Source organism: Nyctereutes procyonoides, unplaced genomic scaffold, assembly GCF_905146905.1.
Source record: "Nyctereutes procyonoides isolate TBG_1078 unplaced genomic scaffold, NYPRO_anot_genome, whole genome shotgun sequence".
NCBI classification, from domain to species: domain Eukaryota; kingdom Metazoa; phylum Chordata; class Mammalia; order Carnivora; family Canidae; genus Nyctereutes; species Nyctereutes procyonoides.
The window spans coordinates 10610562-10630288 of NW_026575021.1; the positions used below are offsets into that span (position 1 = coordinate 10610562).

At 33.0% G+C, this 19727-nt stretch overlaps 1 protein-coding gene across 5 annotated transcripts in view; it reads right to left on the reverse strand.

Moving 5' to 3' along the window:
• The window catches only part of SLAIN2 (SLAIN motif family member 2), an 89702-nt gene that overhangs the window by 31821 nt on the left and 38154 nt on the right, over positions 1 to 19727 (reverse strand). For 4 of the 5 annotated variants that reach the window (XM_055340668.1, XM_055340660.1, XM_055340674.1 and 1 more), the window contains 5 exons: positions 17287 to 17451; positions 14856 to 15017; positions 11407 to 11766; positions 10839 to 10976; positions 1518 to 1595 (listed from right to left, as the gene is read on the reverse strand). In XM_055340668.1, coding sequence (XP_055196643.1) covers positions 1518 to 1595; positions 10839 to 10976; positions 11407 to 11766; positions 14856 to 15017; positions 17287 to 17451 — 903 coding nt within the window. The remainder of the gene's footprint in view (positions 1 to 1517; positions 1596 to 10838; positions 10977 to 11406; positions 11767 to 14855; positions 15018 to 17286; positions 17452 to 19727) is intronic. The other variant, XM_055340653.1, reaches the window with a different exon arrangement.

A 19727-nucleotide genomic window follows, 5' to 3' on the forward strand; every position in this document is an offset into this window, starting at 1 on the left:
CTTTTCCCTCTGCCTGTGTCTCTGTCTCTCTCTCTCTCTCATGAATAAATAAATAAAATCTTAAAAAAAAATTAAAATTATTTAAACCTACCCGATCCTCCCCCCAAATTATGAAGCAGCTTATAGAGGCATACAACAAATAAGATTTATATGAACTTAAAATCCCGTTTTTTTTTTAAACCCTGTTTTATTATGGTACAGTAATCTCTTGTCCTGTTTTAGACACCACAATCCTTTGATGCTCCTGTTTTCACCTACCTCTCACCAAGTACTCAAAAATATCTGGACGTAAAAAAAAAAGAAAAGGAAAAAAAAAAAAAAAAAGGAAGCCCATGGTCCTCAAATAATTTCTATAAGGACCTTTTTCTATAGTGATTCCAATAAGTCATCTTCTTTTCTATCAAAAGAACATATACCATCCAGTCTTATTTCTGACAGTGGCACCAAAAGACATTTGTATTGGAGGGCTATGATCAACTTCCAGTATTCAAAATGCAAATATTCACACATCCAACATTTCCATTTGACTATTCTCTTTCCTTAGGATTCCATTATCTAAAACTGTTTCCTTAAATCATATTTAATCCACAAATCATTGTTAAAACATTTATACATTAACAAACTTCCTAAAATGTGTACTTCAGGACCTTTGGACCCATATTAACCCATATTAACCAAATCTTTTTCTTCAACAATCAAATCTCAAAACTTCTCTTTCCACATAATTGTCCTTTAATACTTTATCCCCCTCATATATCTTTGTTATTTATTGAGTTCTGAAACTGTCAAGAAATCTACATATTCTGGATAGGGAAAATATTTTTTTCTCATTGTATTGATTATATCCCATTTCCTCTGAGGCTTCTGTTCATCATTCTTATTACTGCTGGTCCTATCCAATTCTAAGGTCTTTTCCCCAATCTACTTCTTTCTAGCTGCCCATACATCCAATCTCTTCAAAATAATATGATGGCTTTGGTGTCCAACCTTCATATATGTCAAGTCTCAGTTCTTAAAAAAGTTACCACTCCCTTATTACATAGTCCAAACATTATCAGTTAACCACAACAACTTGTGATTTAATGTTTATCAACTTCTAATGAGAAAGCATTCTGCTTTAATCCTACTGATAAGTATATCTAAAACTCAAAAGTCAGAAGAAAAGAATTCACATATAAAATGTCTGGCATTTGGTTCATTTTAAAGCACTTGTTATTTCATCTACATTAAAACAATGACCTTCAGTTTTAGGTTAAGAAAAATGATTAATTCTCTAATAGAAAATGTTACATTATCATTTATTCCTTTCAGAAGAGCAACCCAATACATACCTCTGCAGAAAATTAGTTTCTTCTGGGTTTATCCAAGTAACAGAGAATGAATCCAATTTAAAAAAAAAAAAAAAAAAGACTAAAACATGCCCTACAGACATCAATGACTCAGTATGCCAAAAGGCATAAGATTTAATTGTTAGATTATTTCCTGAAATTTAAAACTTAGGAAGAGGTTGTAGTTACCTCTTTTTGTAGATGAAGTTTGAAGCAACTGTTTGGCTTTGAGGGAAGTACGAGGCAAATTTTTCAGCCTTTGCGAAGCTGTTGAAAAATAAGGAACTGTAATATTTGCCTGGAAGGACAAGATAAAGGCTATAGCTTCTGTAAACCTGAATATTTTAATACATACTTGAAAATTTATCAAGGAACAGAAACCGTACGTACGGTGAAAATATGTTAGAATCCCAGAAAGTGATGCTTAGTGCATTAAGTTGGAAATGAAAAGGGATGGAAATCTTAGTGCAAAGTGCATACTTTCAGAAATAGTTTTTTAAAGATGAGAAAAATCTACAAATGTAAACCAATCAAAATATCAAAGAGAAAACAAACCACCAGCAAACATGCTACAGGATGCAAAGGATATAAAGCTAATTAAGTAAAAGTGATGAACACAAGCACACAATATAGAATAAAATAAAAGTAGTACTTGTTCAATGCAAAAAAGCAGACTTTGGCAAAGCAGTTATTGTTAGATGAACTGCCCTAACATAAAACCGTAATCTCCATACTCAAAAAGGAGAAGAAAACTCAGAACCAGGCAGGTCCTCAAGGAAATCGAAATCCAGTGGCTTTAATATACTCATCATCTTGCTATAGAATAAAACCAATTGGTACTTGAGACCTTGGGTAGTAACATATCTGGGCTGTGCAGATGTAACATATCTGGCCTGACAGGGTGTGTGTGTTCGGGTGGTGGTGCATAGTATGTGTTGGAGGAGTCAGAGCTTCTGCTTCTTAAAGTGATCAGTGAGGAATTCTAAGCTTTCTTTAAAACTCCTAACCTATTAACTGCAATGAAACTCTCAAAACTGAGCTGTAAATTGTAGCTCAGAGCCATCCAGAGTTAAAGCTCACTAGATCCATTGAACTGAAAACTCCCACACCTACCAGTACAGTTACCTATTTAAGAGGTTCTAAAACGTCACTTTACTGATTTGAAAGTTGGACTCTGCATACCTCTAGGATGAGAGAGAGAGAGAGAGAGAGAGAGAGAGAGAGAGAGATCCCACAACCATAATCCGCCCAGTATTTAAACAATCATTGAGTTGACAAAGGAATACTTGATAATATCATCAAAGAGAATTAAGGAGAATTTCTCTTTTGCTCTACTGCTTAACTCTATCAATGCTTTTAAAAAACTATTGTTTTCTCACTGTCTGATAGCAAATATTTTTAGAGTAATAAATGTTATTTGATTTCAAATTTTACAGTACTCCACACATTCCTTAGCTAAATAATACAGCAATTCAGCTTAAATATTGCCAGAAGACTACTAAAACTTCTCCAAACCTGAAAAAAAATCAGTTTTATAATTACCTCATATCTATCCCACAGAAATACAGGATCCTATCATCACTGAATATTCTCTATTTGCATATTTATTCATATACATGCTTTCAACCATTCATAGTGTCACTCATTTACTGCTGCTTTATTTTCATTCTTTCAAATAGTTAATTATCTACTTTATTTCAGGTACTGTTTTAGGTACAAAGGATTCATTCTGTAGCCAACCAGATTGACAAAATTCCTACTTTCATGGAACATTCTGAAAGGAAAGGGGAAATAAAGTCAAACAGTCAGAAAGTCATAGCTGCTATGGAAAAAACCAAGTAGGGAAGGGAGAGAGGAAATGGGAGATTTAAGTTGCAATTATAAATAGGGTGATCAGGAGACTTTCCTGAGATGATATTTGTGCAAAGATCTGAAGGAAGAAAGGAAGTACACCATACAGATATCTGGGGAAAGCACTACAGACAAAAGGAAAAGCAATGGTGGAGGACTTGAGGTAAGAGTGTGCCTAGTTTATCTGAAGAACAGGAAGTGGAGTATGATTGGAATAGAATAAATGAGGGTAAAAAGTAACCATTTGTATGTACCCTGGCAATCCACAGTACCTATTAACCATTTTTTTTTTTTGTGAGGGCTTAACATCAAATATCACCTATAATCTGTTTTGGAAAGGTCCTTCTTATATTAATAGCTATGCTAATGGACTTTCTCCCTCAAGTTTCATGGGTCACAATAATAGCATCAATAACAAGTGAAAACTATGCAATGGTACTCTGAAGAATGAGACTGCAAAAAGAATCAGGCAATATACTCTAAATTTGTCTGATACAAAATATCTGATAAACCTGATAAAATGAAATGAGTGATTTTCATAAGATACCACATAGTTGTGTATTACCCAAATAAGAAAACTAAATTTTTATCTGAATTCTCTTAATCTGATCAGTCTTCTAAAAACAAAAATCATTTTTTAAATGATAAAGTGTAGTAAACTGAAAGTCTCCAAAGTACACTAATAAGAATTCAGTGTGTTAGCTGTTTAAAAATACTCATGGTTTCCCTGGTTTCTCTAATATTTACATAATTCCAAATTAGCAAGACCCTATCATGAAAAGTAAAGATGGTACAATAAAAATATTATTCTCTCATGCTACCATTATTTAGGTCAATGTCTTCCTCCACAAACCAATTCCAAAAGCCTCTGTATTTTTGTTAAACATATACCACCAAAAAAAAAAAAGCAAAAACAAAAAACAAAACAAAAAAAACAAAAACATATACCACCATTTCCCAAGTCATTTTAGCTCAAAGTTTTCTTACTTTAATTCTATTTTGTCATCCCTGCAGTTGTTGATCTCTTCCTTTACATCCCTATTGTCTCCTAAATACCTAATTCATATCTGCATCACCGTATTTTTGGATTAGAACAGTGTCCTTTTAGGTTTCCCTACATCCAATCCTTCCACTTTTCATATACACCAAGGGAGGAGTAGTAGAAGTGCTGTCCCACTCCCCACTGCAGTGCAGACAGTGAGTGAGTGATCAGTCTGTAAGGAATTCAGAATAAAAAACCAGCTTGGTCTTTTTTTAAAATCATCATCAGTGTTCCAGGATTAATAATCAATGTTGGTGATAAAATGTTCCTCCCTGAAGAAAACAGTTCGTTGGCCTAAGTTATAAACAACTGCTGCAGATACCGTTGCCTTTTCATAGCATACATGTAAGATTTAAATGAACAAATGTTAATACTTATCTTTTAATGTAAATTGCATTTCACATGAAAAATAATAAAGAGAATTCCCAGTTATATGGTCTCCCCTAACATGGGTGGGTTCAGCTACGTGTTTCTTTCCAGAGTAAGTCCATAGAGATGTGAAATCTAGCTCACTTAGCACAGTATGTGCGACAATAATATAGTCCTGTGGTACAATACCCTGTAAATATATTCCTATATTAACACAGCTTAAAAATAAACAGTGATGTTACAGTGATTATAAAGTCAATGAAACAGAATGTGAGTCACTTCAATTCTGTCATACATGATTAAACTTTTTCAACTGTGAATACATTTAAAAATAGATTTGATCCCCAAAGGAACTGAGATATGGACAAGATGGCAATTTCTGAAATTTACTGTAAAATGGAATTTTATGAATTTCTGCCAAACTTATTATGTTGATTATTTCCCTATTTGTACAGCAGTTGCTTTGTGGGGAAAAAAACTTCCTCAATTTAAAAACTGAAGACTACTCTACAGTCAATATGACTGAAGAGAAATTGATAAATCTGGCTATACCTTGTCTTGAGTTTCAATATGCAAAATCAATTCTGAAGAATTATTGACAAATTGCTAGAAACTAAAGCTGTACTATTCATTACTGTGACAGACTAATCTGTAAAAAACATTTTCCTTTTTAAAATAAAAATGATTTAAAAATACCTATCTTTTTTGTACTGTAATTATTTTTTACTGACAGTTACAAAATAAAGTTCAACAAAAGAATATTTTTCATTTCTCCAGTCATTATTAGAATTCATTCTATTACTATTGAATATAATTTTGTCATCTGGGGAGATGTTAAAAATAATCCCCAGATACCAAATATTAAGCAAGCATAAGCCACTATAAAAGAATATTAATCACTGCCAGGTAAAATGTCCCCTGTTCCCCCTAACCCTACAATGACATTTTGTTCTGAAACTTTTATTGCCTATAAATTCTCAGAGTCACCCTTCAGTCCTCTCCTCCTCACCACTTCCCATCTTCTCAGTGTTACCAAGTCACGTATCTTACTTCATTTAAAAAAATTCATCCATATCTCATCACCTCTTGCACCAGTGCCTTTGTTCAGATATTCATTTCTTCCATGACTATACAATAGACTTTTAAATGGTCTCTAGTTTTCAACTTTAATCCATTCTTCATATTGTTACCAGAATGGATTTCCTAAGAAGTAACCTTGACTAAGTCTACCATGGCTCTCTACACTTATAGGATAAAATTCAAATTCCTTAATATATTAAGAAAAGTCCCAATCTGTGCCCTATGTATCTCTCTCATCCTCCATCACTGTACCCACTAACCATTCTGCTGCACCCTATTATCTAGTCATACAAAACCACTACAATCGGGGTGCTATTCTTAAGACTTCATTACCAATTCCACTGTTAGGTAAACCTGTCTGTTTTTTCTTCCTGTGGTCTCATGAGCTCCTCCTGAGCCAGCAGAGGGATATCTTCATTCTTTTCTGAAAACCTCTTTACACTGCTGAGTTTAATGTTTCTCTTCTGTTCCCACAGAAGTTCCTACCAATCATTCCCTGCTATTGAAGGGCATGTGCTGTCTCATTTATATTTATAATCCCATTGCCTAGAACATAGCATATACCCAATAATATCTGCTGAATAATTAAGGACACAAGTGAGTGATCACTGGATAAAATCCAGAGATCTGAACTAAGCATTCAAGATCCTCCATAGTAGAGATCTAATCTAGTGGTTCTAAAACTTGAATATGGGATCCCTGGGTGGCGCAGCGGTTTGGTGCCTGCCTTTGGCTCAGGGCGTGATCCTGGAGACCCGGGATCGAATCCCACGTCAGGCTCCCAGTGCATGGAGCCTGCTTCTCCCTCTGCCTGTGTCTCTGCCTTTCTCTCTCTCTGTATGACTATCGTAAATAAATAAAAAAATTAAAAAAAAATAAAACTTGAATATACTCCAGAATTAAGTGAGACACTTCTAAAAAATATATATTCTGGGTACCCATCCCAGATGTATTCACTCAGAATTTACAGAAGTACCAGAAAAACTACATTTATAAAATCTCTTTATAATTAGATAATCGACCCACCATAGACTGCTTGTTCTTAAAAAGAAATTTTACAAATATTACATTCGTTCTTAGATTAGCCCATTACACAGACTTATCATTATTTCTTTTGAATTTATATCTCATAATTCTGTAAAATTCAAGTGTAATCTTTTAATGTTTGGTTCCAAGTGAAATCTGCATGAGAATTCCTTTCTCATGGGCCCCAGGGCAGTCTGGTCATGCCTTGGCTACTCCCTCTTCAGTGAGGGAGTCCAGAGTAGTCCAGAGTAGAAAACTGACCATATATCTTTTTTCTGAAGGAATACTCTGTATCCTAAGCAAAAAATATTCTTCCATTTGACTAAATGTAAGTACGTGGATAAATATTACACTGCATTACTCTTTTGTGGTAGTTCACAAATCACAAGTATTTATAGTTCAATAATGCTCCAATAGAGTCATCCAGGAATATTTTCCAAGATGTCTACTCATTTGTAGGTAGGTCAGCATGATGTAATCCAAATAATTATTGGGAGGGAATCAGGGAACTCAAAGAGGGGTGGGAAGCAGGGAGTAATTTGGTTTGGTTTTGCACTTTTCTAGTTATATGCCAATGCATATGTAATACATATGGATCTCTGCTTCTCTATAAGAACTGGATTGTTGTGAGGTTCAAATGAGATAATATATGTGAAAGTAAACAATTAAAAATACTAACTAGAGTTTGAGTACTAATTTTTTTAAATCAGCAGGTGTCTTGGGTTTTTTCCCTGTATTTCTGAACCAGTAATTCCTGTATCTTTCTAAAAACTAAAGTTCCCACTGAACCTCTACTCTAGTAGTCTTAGAAAGCAAGGCATTAGTCTTTTGAAACACTGTCCCTGACAAGCATTCCTTCCTTTAAATGGAGAAACTGAGAAAATGACATATATCCATGACCTCTGCAATGCTCTGGTTTTCTTAAACTTTTTAAGTTACTCACATTTCAAATATAAAAGAAATTGGTAGTAGTTATAAAAATGAAAATATATTAGAACTCTCATAATATTTATACTTGAATGTCAGCATCCACAATAATGCAGCCATAGCAAATAAGCATATAAAAACAGTGATTGGCATAGTACAAGGCAAAAGAAGTGGTCCCATAGGTGGAAATAACAGCAACCTTGCAAAGTTAGGTTCATGCAGACCAGCAGGTAAGAACCAAAGCTTTACCACTTAAGGGCTGGAAAAATAAAAACTTAAAGAAAAACAAAAATGCAACATCTATTATACTAACCGGTTTATACAAAAAATAAAAAATACCAATTCACGGATAAAAATAAGACTTGCTATTGTAATATTTAGAAATAATTATATATTACAGTAAAAAGGCTACTATGAAAATATATAATACACACACACACTCCTAGTAATTAAAAGAACACTTACATAAATACATTTCTATGGATCAAAGATAAATGTAAAATTTTAAGTAAAACAGATAATACATTACACAGTAAAATGTTAATTTTAAACAAAAGGCTTTAAAATATTTTTATAAAATAACTTTACTAAGTTTTAAACTTGATAATATTCTAGGTTTACTATTTTCCAAAAATATTTTTGTGACTAGTGTGATTTTACACTAAAATAAGTGTTTGCAGCATTTTAATTGTAAATCAGCCTCATTATAGCTATAAATATAAAATAAACAAATATATGTAACTGAAAAAAAAATATGGTACCTTACTTTCTCTTTTACTTAAACACTGTTCAAATACTGAAATACAACACTATGTAGCAGAATATATATTTTCTATTTAAAGTAAATTAGTGATTAGAATCTCATTATTTTTCCCTATATATTTTCCTTAGTTATCAATTTCTGGGGAAAAAGATAAAATAGTTTCTCCACAGAAAAAAATTCTAGGGAATCAGCAAGTAAATACAATGGTAATGCTACCATTAGAGAAGCCAAGTAGTTATCACAAAGTTTAAGATACAGTCAATATATTTTTCTACTAATATTTTTAATCTAGGTTCTCAACCTTTTCTATTTTCTTCTATTTTTGTGGAGGTGCTAGAATCGTTCAAATAAAGAACAGACATGGCAGCATAAGGGAACAAACCTGAGTAAAAAGTTGGTGCTGACAATTTACTGAATAAAGTAAAGAGAATATGGATTTAGCTACCTTTAACAAAGAGCAGGTAAGCTGTCTGAAGATATAATCATGTAAAGTTTTGAAAAATTCAGAACAATTCAAACTAAGCATAAAAGTACAAATACAAATGATGTTTAGGATTTTCTGGGCATAGGCTATAAAAGTATAGCTTATAATATGCATGATTTTTATTGCTTACTCTCCTTAATGAGACGAAATTTTCTTTCCTGTTGTATTAACATTGTGGATTGCTTTTTGTTTCAGGCAAATATACCAAGGGAGGAAAAAAACAGAAACACAATATCCTCAAGGGCCAAATTAACTTAATTTGCAGACTTAGAGGCACAGAAGTTATCATTCACCATTTTAACATAACTTAAGAGTTCAAATTGTGATTTTATTTTTAAAGTTTTTGTGATTCCCTATTTTCTATACCATTTAAGCATTTATGAAATATACCATGACTATCATAATGGCAATCTTACTTAAAGTAGTTTGCAAGACCTGGAATACTAGAGTAGTTTAAAATTTAATTTGATTTGGTTCAAAAACATGTTGTACACATCCATCTGAATAAATGAGGTACACAAAATCTCTAGGTAACAATTTTCCACAGTGCCTTAAATTTTAGGGTTCATTTTAATTTCTAGATAGTTTTAAATCTTAGTTCTAAATCATGGATGTGACAAATCTCTCTTGGTAGACTTGGATTCTTGAGCACAATCAACAGGGGTGTGAATCCTAACTTGCCACCTGTAAGCTGTATGATCATAGATAAGTTAATCATTCAAAACTTCTATTTCCTAATTTGCAAAATGTTTTAATAATCGTACCTACTTCATAGAATTGTTCTGAGGATTAAACAGGACTATGTATGGTATAGCACAATGTGAGTTTCTGTAATATAAATAATATCATATACAATAGAAAATAAGGAAAAATTTAAATCATTTGTGTTCAAATGTATTTTTTCCTGGCCTGTTTATTTTTGAGTCACCAAGTAACAGCAGTTTAACACAAAGTCAGCTAAACACAGTAAAGCCAAGGAAGAGTGTAAGGGAATTAAAAAAAAATAAATGTTTTCAAAGTTGTATTACTCCATAAAAAAGTTATATAAATGAACAATCAATAACCTCGTATTTGTGCCACTTCTTTATAGCTTTGAGGAAATGAAGGAACACATCAGAGCCACCATTTCAAATGGTGAGACAAAGGAGCTGAGTCAATCAGACCACAACACTGATGTGAGCGCTGGGATACCAGGGGTGCATATTGAGCATTTCTAAAATTAGAGAAATAACTGTGATAGTTTGTTTAAACCTGCTTTGATTATGTGCTCATATCTACTGGAGTTAACAAGTAACATTCTTTGGAAAGTGTTCAATTCTTTTTTAATCACCTGTACACTAAAGTATACAGTATCCATCTATTCCCATATCACATCTTGGCTCAGTCTGGCTACTTTGTCTTAGAAGTTATTTCTGCATGATTCTCTCTGATTTTTGTTTATGGTGCATATGTCTCCTTCATTCAATAGATTCAACCCTTCTTTTCCATCAGGTAACCTTCAACATTTTTTAAAATGAATTTCTATATTTGCTGGAGTATTTTATTCATTGAAATTTAACATGTTTTTGATTATGCTAGTATTTTTTGCAGGATCATTATTGCTTTTTATTAATGTTCTAGTAATAAAGCTGACTGGGTTTTAAGCTGTCTGTTCCAGGACTATTTCCCACAAAAATCTTATCATTTTTAACATGTAGGTTTTTAAGGAATATACATACACACACATATTATATATAAAATTATTTTTTTAAAACAGGTAGACTTTGCTTATTTTAAAATTCTGGTGAAACTAGTTTCATACAAGTAGGTATCTTATAGAAACAAATTTTAAATTTGAATTTAGCTGTGATTATAGAAAATAATCGTTACATTTCACTACAGATACGGTTTAATACAGCTATTCAACACAAAATTACTATCTATAATTTTCATTTTCCTTTAAATAATTGATACATAAAAGATACTTACTGGCTGAAGCCTGAGGTTGCATGCGAGGTATTCCTCCATTTGGCACTTGAAAATTTGAGTCACTTCTGCTACTTTTCACTGAGTCAACTTGTGTACTAGATGTTCGGGACAGGTTTGGAAGACTGCGTCTTAGTTTTTCTAGAATAGAATTTAATGAAAAAAAAATCAAACTATTCTTTTAGATGAAAACAGTTAAAATACTAATTGGGATTCACAAATCAAATTATTTAAGCATTCTGCATACTTTAGTACAGTTAACAGGAAGTACATGTCTTATAAAAATAAACAACTCAACCTAGGTTCTATAAATGGGTAGAACCTTTTAAAAGAACCACAAATTAAATCAAAATCTATATACAGACCACTTCACGAGTAGGACAAAGCAACGCTAACATAATCAAGTAAAACTAAATTCACTTCTTTGTGTATTCATTCACTAGTAGTAATAAAATAGTAAACTGATTAAACTCTTGATTTACTTTTCTGAAATATAAAACTTTGATAAAAATTGTGCTACTTTCATATGAAATATGAAGGACAATGGTTTTTCCAAAAACATTCTAATTACCTTCATTTTTAACATTGCTTGTCTGTAAATCTGTGGGATGACCTTGAAGTGAAAGGCGAGGTTGTTGTAAGCGGCTAATCATAGGCTGTGGGGACACTCTACTATATTCTATTCCTCGAGCAGGAGATCGTGAACGAGGTGAATTTCTGGGTGACTGCTTAGGTGATGGTCGAGGTGAATTGCGTGGTGATGGTGAAAACCTGTTAACAGCAGGGTATACCGCATGATGCATATTGTCATCTTCATCTTCTAAACTTTGCGCATCAAGTTCCTGATCACTAAAAGTACCCCGTCTTGTAGAATTGCAAGATGAACCAGAACTGCGCCGAGATGTAGTGGCTGCATACTCTTGTCGGAGACCTGACAACAATGAATATGTTATTTCATTTCTTTAGGTATATTTTTAAACATTTAAATATTTTTGAAGTTTAAAAGCAAAAGAGTATCCCTGAGAAATCCAAACAGTATAAAGTGTAAAGGAAAATCGCTTTCCACTTGAATCATCTTACACATTCTCCCACATAATGATGCCTAAAATACTTATATTTTTAAAATGAATGAAATTCTATAAACCTTTGCCCAATCCAACATTTTCTTTTTTTTTCCCAATCCAACATTTTCTTCTTGATTTTGAAATCTATATTAGAGGTAGAATCATAAATTTAAAAATATTTCTACTCCTAAAAACAATAATTGAAATTTGAGATCAACATTTAAGAAATGTTGAGTGAAAATAAATACTATCCAACCAAAGAAAAGAATACGCCAGTGGATAAATAAACTCCCTGGATACTGAATTCTTGGAATTGATATTATCCATGAAGGAAACTTCTATCCCATCCTCAGGAATTCAATACTTGGGCATAAATGAATTTCAACTGCTTCATGTCAAGAGACTTCTGTAAAACAAGCTTAAATTCTAAGCCATCAAGTACAAATTTTCAGAGCAGTCCCCTATGAATCTTGACACCTCCAGAAACACCCAAGGAAATTTAGGCCCTTCAAATAGTATAAAAACTTCTAAAACAGAAACAAATGTTGATATATATTCAATGAAGAAAAAAATTACTATTCAAGAAAAATAGAGAATTTAGCTAATATTTTGAGCAAGTCCTGCTAACCATGGACAATCTAGTTTAAAATATCTCTACTATTTGAGTAGTATTCAAACTATTATGATGGGCACTCATATACAGTGCTATCAATATGGTACCCACAGTAGTGGCTGAGAATCACACCAGGGTATCTATAAAACTGCAGATTCCTGGGGCCTTTCTGGCCCTTCAGTCAAGTTACAAGTTTCACTAGTAACTGACAAGTTAGTGTTTCATTACAACTAACATGGTATTAATAAACTCACCTAACAAAAGACAGCAGACTGAAGAAGAGCACTGTTTTAGCTAAGAAAAACACAGATCCCAAAGCAGGCCCTCCAGTACTAAGGGGATCCTAAAGAAGCAACAATCACCATAGAATTGTATGTTTCTCATATTAAAAATAAGAGGGCTTAACCAGGCAACAGCCAAAATCTGTAATTCTACATTTCTGTTAAAAACAAAACAAAAAACCCCCAACTCTGAAGAAACAGTATTTTAAAACAAAAATCATTCACTTAAAAAAACCTAGCATTTTCAAGGAGTATCAGACATATTTTTAGCATCTTGTTTTTTATTAGCTGGAAAAAGAAATATTTGTGCATGTGGATGGCTTAAAAGAAAGATTAATAAGGCTAAAATGTCTTTTACTTATTACCAAAACATAGTATCAAAGTGACAGCAAATAGCTGGTTGAGTTTCTAACAAAATACTGGGGTCTAAAAAGTCAGAGTTCGAAGAAGAAATTAAAGAATTAACTCAAAGTCATAGTGAGAAAGCATTCTTTGTTCTTTCACATCCCTGATAAAAACTAGCTCCTCACTAGCTGACAATGCCACAGTCTCAATGAGAAGTTATACAAAATTATAGAAGAAAAGGGTACCATATTATTAGTTTTTAGGGCTCTAGGTAAATAAAGGAAGCATCAAATCTTTCTATTTTTCTAAAAGAAGCTGTGTAAAAATGGAAAATGAATCTGCAGAATAACATTCTGCAGTTTCTTAATGTTATAGCTTAATAACTTAAAACTTACTATATATCTATATAAAAAGGCCTAAAACAAAGTATTTCAACTAAATTAAAGCTATGCTCCATCACTCTCAGCCAATGGTCAACACTCTGAAATGAGTGCTTCAAGAATCTTTTCATTGTCAAGGTTAAAGGGGTCACTTCAGAGAGACTGCTTACTTCACAGTTAAGCTTGTGGTATTTCAAATGTACAGGCAAACCATAATACTTTATTAAATATATAAGACACACCCATCCTCTCTAAAAGTCTTTTAAAAATATGTACCATTTTTAGTAGAGTTTGTGAAAGTACTTTACATGTTCAAGTTTTTTTGTTTCTTCAGGTTGAGAATCCTTTTATGATCTCCTAAGGATGACACTGAGATTTTCTTAGCCTATTTTCACTTACTCTTTTCATTCCTCATCTTTATGTACTCACGTTTTGAATGCTGAAATATTTTTTCAAATATTTTATATACAAATGTGAAAAGTACAACTATATAAATAAGAATAAATGGTCATTTGTATAAAAAAGAAATGTATAGGCAAGAATAATACTATCACCACCAACTTACAATGAGAGCCAGGGCATCCATAACCCTTAAAATAGTATGAAAAATTCTGTGCATATGTACATTCTGGGGATGACAGGGATATAATTTTTATTGGATTCTCAAAGGCATCTGTGACCTAAAAAGTTGCAAGGACAACTCTGCAAAGCAATATCATATGCTTTACCTCATTTAATATCATAATTCCAGTTTTCTCAGAAAGGTCTTTTTTTTTTTTTTTTTTTAGTCTATACCATATATTCTAAGAGTGGTGACATGTGCCCCCAAGGGGGAAAAATTGTTTCCTGGGTATGAAAAAAATCTTAGCTATCATAATAATTTATGGTCCTCATGTACATAAAAAGATGCAGAGTATTATCTGTGGTATTAAAATTTTATGGTGGGGGGTGGGAGGCAAAAAAGGGGAAAAAATCTCTGAAAAGGCTCCTGGGGGGACCAATAATGGAAAAAGGTTGAGAAACACTGGTCTATACTAAGAAAACACAGAGTAATAGAGTAATAACTATTCTAGTGAGTTCCTGCGCAAGTGACACGCAGGGTATGGTTACCAGTCATTGAAGCTATTACCTGCCTTTCTTTGCTCCTCACCCAACAAACTCTTCTCTATAAAATGAAGTCTGAAAATAAGTTAATGAACAAGCAAGTCTGTATGCTGAATAAGCCTCTGAAATTTCCACATTTCTATTACTATTCCACAACACCGTAAGACCTATTTAATAACCCCAACAAAATTACACCTCAGCTGGACCTCAACTTTAACAATTAAAATACTTACTTTCTTCCTGCATCCGAGCTAGAATCTGTACATCGGTTACATCATTTAGCTTATAATTGGATCCAATAGAATCTTCATCTAATTCTGAAGCACTTAACTCACTGTCTATAGAGGATTGTGGGCTGAGTGGAGGATTTCTGTCTGATGAACTTTTCAAATTACCTTAAAAAAAAAAAGATTCGAACTTTGGTGAAACAAAAACTGAATAAATATCTGTTCTAATTAACTTGATACTAAATCTTTGATTCAGTTCACCATATTTTGCCGTTTCTGTTCATATAATTCCCAAATATTGAAATAAAAAATTGACCTTATTAAGAATGAAGAGGGATGGGGCACCTGGCTGGCTCAGTGGTGGAATGTGTGACTCCTGATCTCAGGGTTGTACAATTCGAGCCCCATGCTGGGTGAAGATATTACTTAAAAAAGTAAAAAAGAAAAAAAAAAAGTAAAAAAAAATCTTAAAAAAAAAAAAAAGAGCAAAGAGGGCTGCAGGGACTCCTGCATTTGTCGTGGTATAAAAACAAAACATATTTTCATTTTAACTATGAATTATCTGTCTTCTTATGAAACAATTACATTTTTATCATAGTGCCTTGCAAGTAGGTGGTGTTCAATAACATGTTGGAGGATTCGAACTTTTATAAGCCAATAAAAATGCTCATAAACAGATGAATTTATGATGTGTTTTTTCCTCTCAAATTCATTGTCATTAGCCAACACTATCATCTTTTTTCCCCTGAATAAAAGCATCTACTTTTCCTAAGCAAGAAAACTATAATTTGAGGAAAATCAAGATTCTTTAGAGATTTAGGAACAAAACAAAAAAAGAATACTAGGTTCATTTTTCCTACATTATGCCATGTTTACAAAATTCTTTTGTCAAACTAGTAATGAGGATCCAAAGAATCCTCTGAAGTTCTGTAGTGAAGCACAAAGATGGAAAAATAACAAGATAAAAAAAAGCATTTAATCACTCAAAACAAAAGGGGATAGAAGACAGGTCAGAGGAATAAAGGATATACATATCTATGAGTCTAACTTATTTGTAACGAAGTGCTTTCATCAGATCAACTTCTGATGAAGAATAAAATTCCAGCACTGTCACTAATATCCCACTCTCTCTCTCTTTCTTTCTTTCTAGATTTTGTTTATATATATATATATATATATATATATATATATATATATATATATATAGAGAGAGAGAGAGAGAGAGAGAGAGAGAGAGAGAGAGAGAGAGAGAGAAAAGCACAAGCAGGGGGACTGCCAGGCAAAGGGAGAGGGAGAAGCAGGCTTTTCACCAAGCAGGGAGCCCTGACTCAGGCTCAATCCTAGGACCCTGGGATGATGACCTGAGCCGAAGGCAGATGCTTAACTGACTGAGCCACTCAGGTGCCCTACCACTAATATTTCTAATACAGATTTATTTGAAATGCTTGTTTCCCAGAATTTTTTATCATAAAACTCAGCTTTCACTGAGTGTTGTAATTGATGAACCCCTAAATTCTACACTTGAAATCAATTTTTTAAATATGTTAACAAGAATTTAAATAAAAACTTGAAAAAGTCAGCTCCAACATGAAAGGAACATAAGAAGAACAAAATCGTTAATGTTTATATTATCAAAAAGAACATAGTACATATGAAAAGAAAAGTACTACAAGGCCAGGCTCAAATAGTGTCCAAATAAAATTCTTTAAGTTCAACAAATATTTTTAGTATACAGTCAGAGGTGAAATAATAGCGAGTAACAACTTATATATAAAGCAAACAGCAGGCTCAAAAAAGTCATTAGACTAGAGAAAACACAGGTCAAAAATCTGAGGTGGCTAACAATAACCTTAATTTTTAAAGAAGTTGTATTAATTAGCCCCAATGACAGCAGCAGTTAGTTACTAGTGAGTGATTTCGGAAGAACAGTAAGCTAGAGAGTAACCTTTCAGGTCACAGAACCACAGCAAACATTCTTTCCCGCAATTACAGCAGTCTATCCTTCCCCTATAATTTAGGGCTTGCTCTTTCAGCACATTCACATACAGCCTTACACTATTATTTCAGTCTGATATCAAACCTTATTAAATAAAGCTTAAATTGTTTAACAAAGTAAGTTAAAATAAGAGCTCTTATTTTTAGTTTTTACAACCCAAACTATTCAGTAAACATCTACTTGTTTAAAGAATCAAACTTGTTAATCTAATCAAGCAATATCTAAAAACTCTTAAGTACATGCCAAAGAAAACTTTATGGACATAATCTAGTTTATCTGTATCCCTGGTGCCTAGAATAGTACCTAATGCTCCTCACTGATATTTTTCTCTAACCACTTAAAAGTTTCATAAATAAAAGAACTTAAACAACTGATGATTAAGTTATTTTTTGAGGCAGGGCAGTAAATTCTTTGAATTATTCCATATCATTTTCTCCTTACCTGAATTTCCAGGAAGTATTAGCTGTTTGACTATTGGAGGTCGGACTGGGGTTGAGGATGGAGAATTGAAACCACTGCTGTATGGGCTACTTGCATTTGGACTGTAAGGACTTGTGTAACTCATGGAGTTGAAAGGATTATTATATAAATTCTGCCTCTTGAGAGCTGTGTTAATGAGAAGGGGAGAAATCAAATTTAATAACTGAGAAAAGTTAATATTTTACTTAAAAACTTTTCTTAATGGGAAATTCATTAAGTCATTATCTATCTCAATTTAAATACAGAAACCTTATTGTAGTGGGAGAAAATACATCATATTAAGAATTCCAACAATATCTTCTATCGTACTACACAAAACAGCAGCCACCACAAAAAAACAAAAATAGTATCACAAGGATATCATCTCAACAAATTATGAGCCATTAAATTAATTTACTCCTGTCTTGTTAGAAAGTTTCTTCCAACTGTATCAACCCTGAATAGCCTTAAAAAATAAAATGAATGAAAAAAGTATATTTGTGTTTTCTCATTTTTCAGTAACAAACATGTATTGCAAAGAAAAAGGGGGGAAAACCCTCTACGAAATAATAAGATTTAAAAGTCTTTCCAAAATTTGGATTTTTTGAAAAACTCAAGCAATACTGACTACTTAGTCCAGGTTAACGTCAAACATGTGAGAATTCTCTTTTTAAAAATAAAAAGTTTCCCCTTTACCCTAGTTTTCTGACTCAAGGAGAATACTTCTGCCAAAAAAGGAAAAAAAAAAAGTATGCTATACATGCAAAATTACAGAAACAATAAGTAGAAGATATTGAGTGTAATTATATACAAGAAAAATCAATACTTAAAATAGTATTTCTTTCTTCTAAAATCCCTAGCTTATTCAATATTTCTGACCATTGGCAAAGCAAAATGTAGAACATTTACACAAATGTGACATGGCACTATTTTTCAGAAGGCTTACAACCAACTAGTGCAAGCAGAAAAAAAAAAAACAATGATTTCGGGACAAAGTGAAATGAGTACAATCATAAAGGTGCAAAGGGCTGTGGAACTTTTGAGATAGAAGTAATTCATTATAACAGAGAAACTAGGTAAGGCCTTTTGGAATGAGGTGCTGGAGCAATCTTGAGAGGATGAGCAGCAATCTGACAGACCACTGAAAATGAGGCAAGTGTGGACTTTCACCTGTGTTTATAACAGGAACAAAAGCAGTGCCTTGACAATACACAGTGTGTTCAGGGAATAAGACTGAGTAACACAGAAAGGTTAAGCACATAGGAAATAGGAAAACACGGCTGGGCTAGGTTCATGGAAGTCCTGGAAACAATGCTCAGGAAAATGAACTTTATTCACCATCAGTGAATTCTGAGCAAGAGAAATATGATGTAATCAGTTTAGGAAGAAAACTGATGGACATTTTTATGTTGAATAGGTGAGACTGAACTAGGCAACAGAGGTGACAATATTAAAAAAAATGGGTATTAGAAACTAAAAGGATTGCTAAAGGAAAAAAAAAAGATGATGACTAAAGTTTCTGGTTTGCCTACTAGGCAAAGCAGTGCTTTAGAGGAGGAAACGTTTTCTGTTGAGTTGGACGGTATAGTAAGTTGGACACTATGGTTTTGTCTATATTCACCATGAGACAGTATGTCACACTTAAACACATTTAATATGTAGCATAATCTCAGCAATACCAACCTGAGCACAAATTGGGGTGCTAATTTCTTTCCCTTTACTCTTTAATCTCCTTTTAAGCTTATTCTGTTCTCCTTGGTTACTTGTTTAATCAGTAGCATTTGAGGTCCTCAGCCCTTTTATCTTCTGATCCTGTGTCATATTCCTTCTCCTAAGAAATCTCATTCATACCCCTGACATCAATTATCTCTATTCTAAAAACAGCCTATTATTTATATCTCCAGTCCTGTTTACCTGGCTTCGGTCCCATGTGTGCTGCCCATTTAATGTCTCCCCTATGGGTATGGCAAATATACCTCAGGGCCAAAATTTCCAAATTTGAACTCATGATTTTCCCACTAACACTAAATTCTCTTCCTGAATTTCTTACCTCAAAATAATTAATAACATTCATGCAACATGCAAAATTACAGAAGCAATAAAAAGTAGAAGATATTGAGTGTAATTATATACAAGAAAAATCAATACTTAAAATAGTATTTCTTTCTTCTATTCTATTCTAAAATCCCTAGCTTATTCAATATTTCTGACCATTGGCAAAGCAATGAAAACTAGATCATTGTTGATACTTCCTGAAAAACTAGAAAAACTAGATCATTGTTGATACTACTCCCTCATTTCCTCAAATCTCATTCATTCATTTTTCCTACTACATCTTTTCATCTTCACTACCATCAACACACGCTGCCTGGCTGTCATTACCAACTCCCCACAAAAGCACCCTAGGTTCATTCACTTTTGGC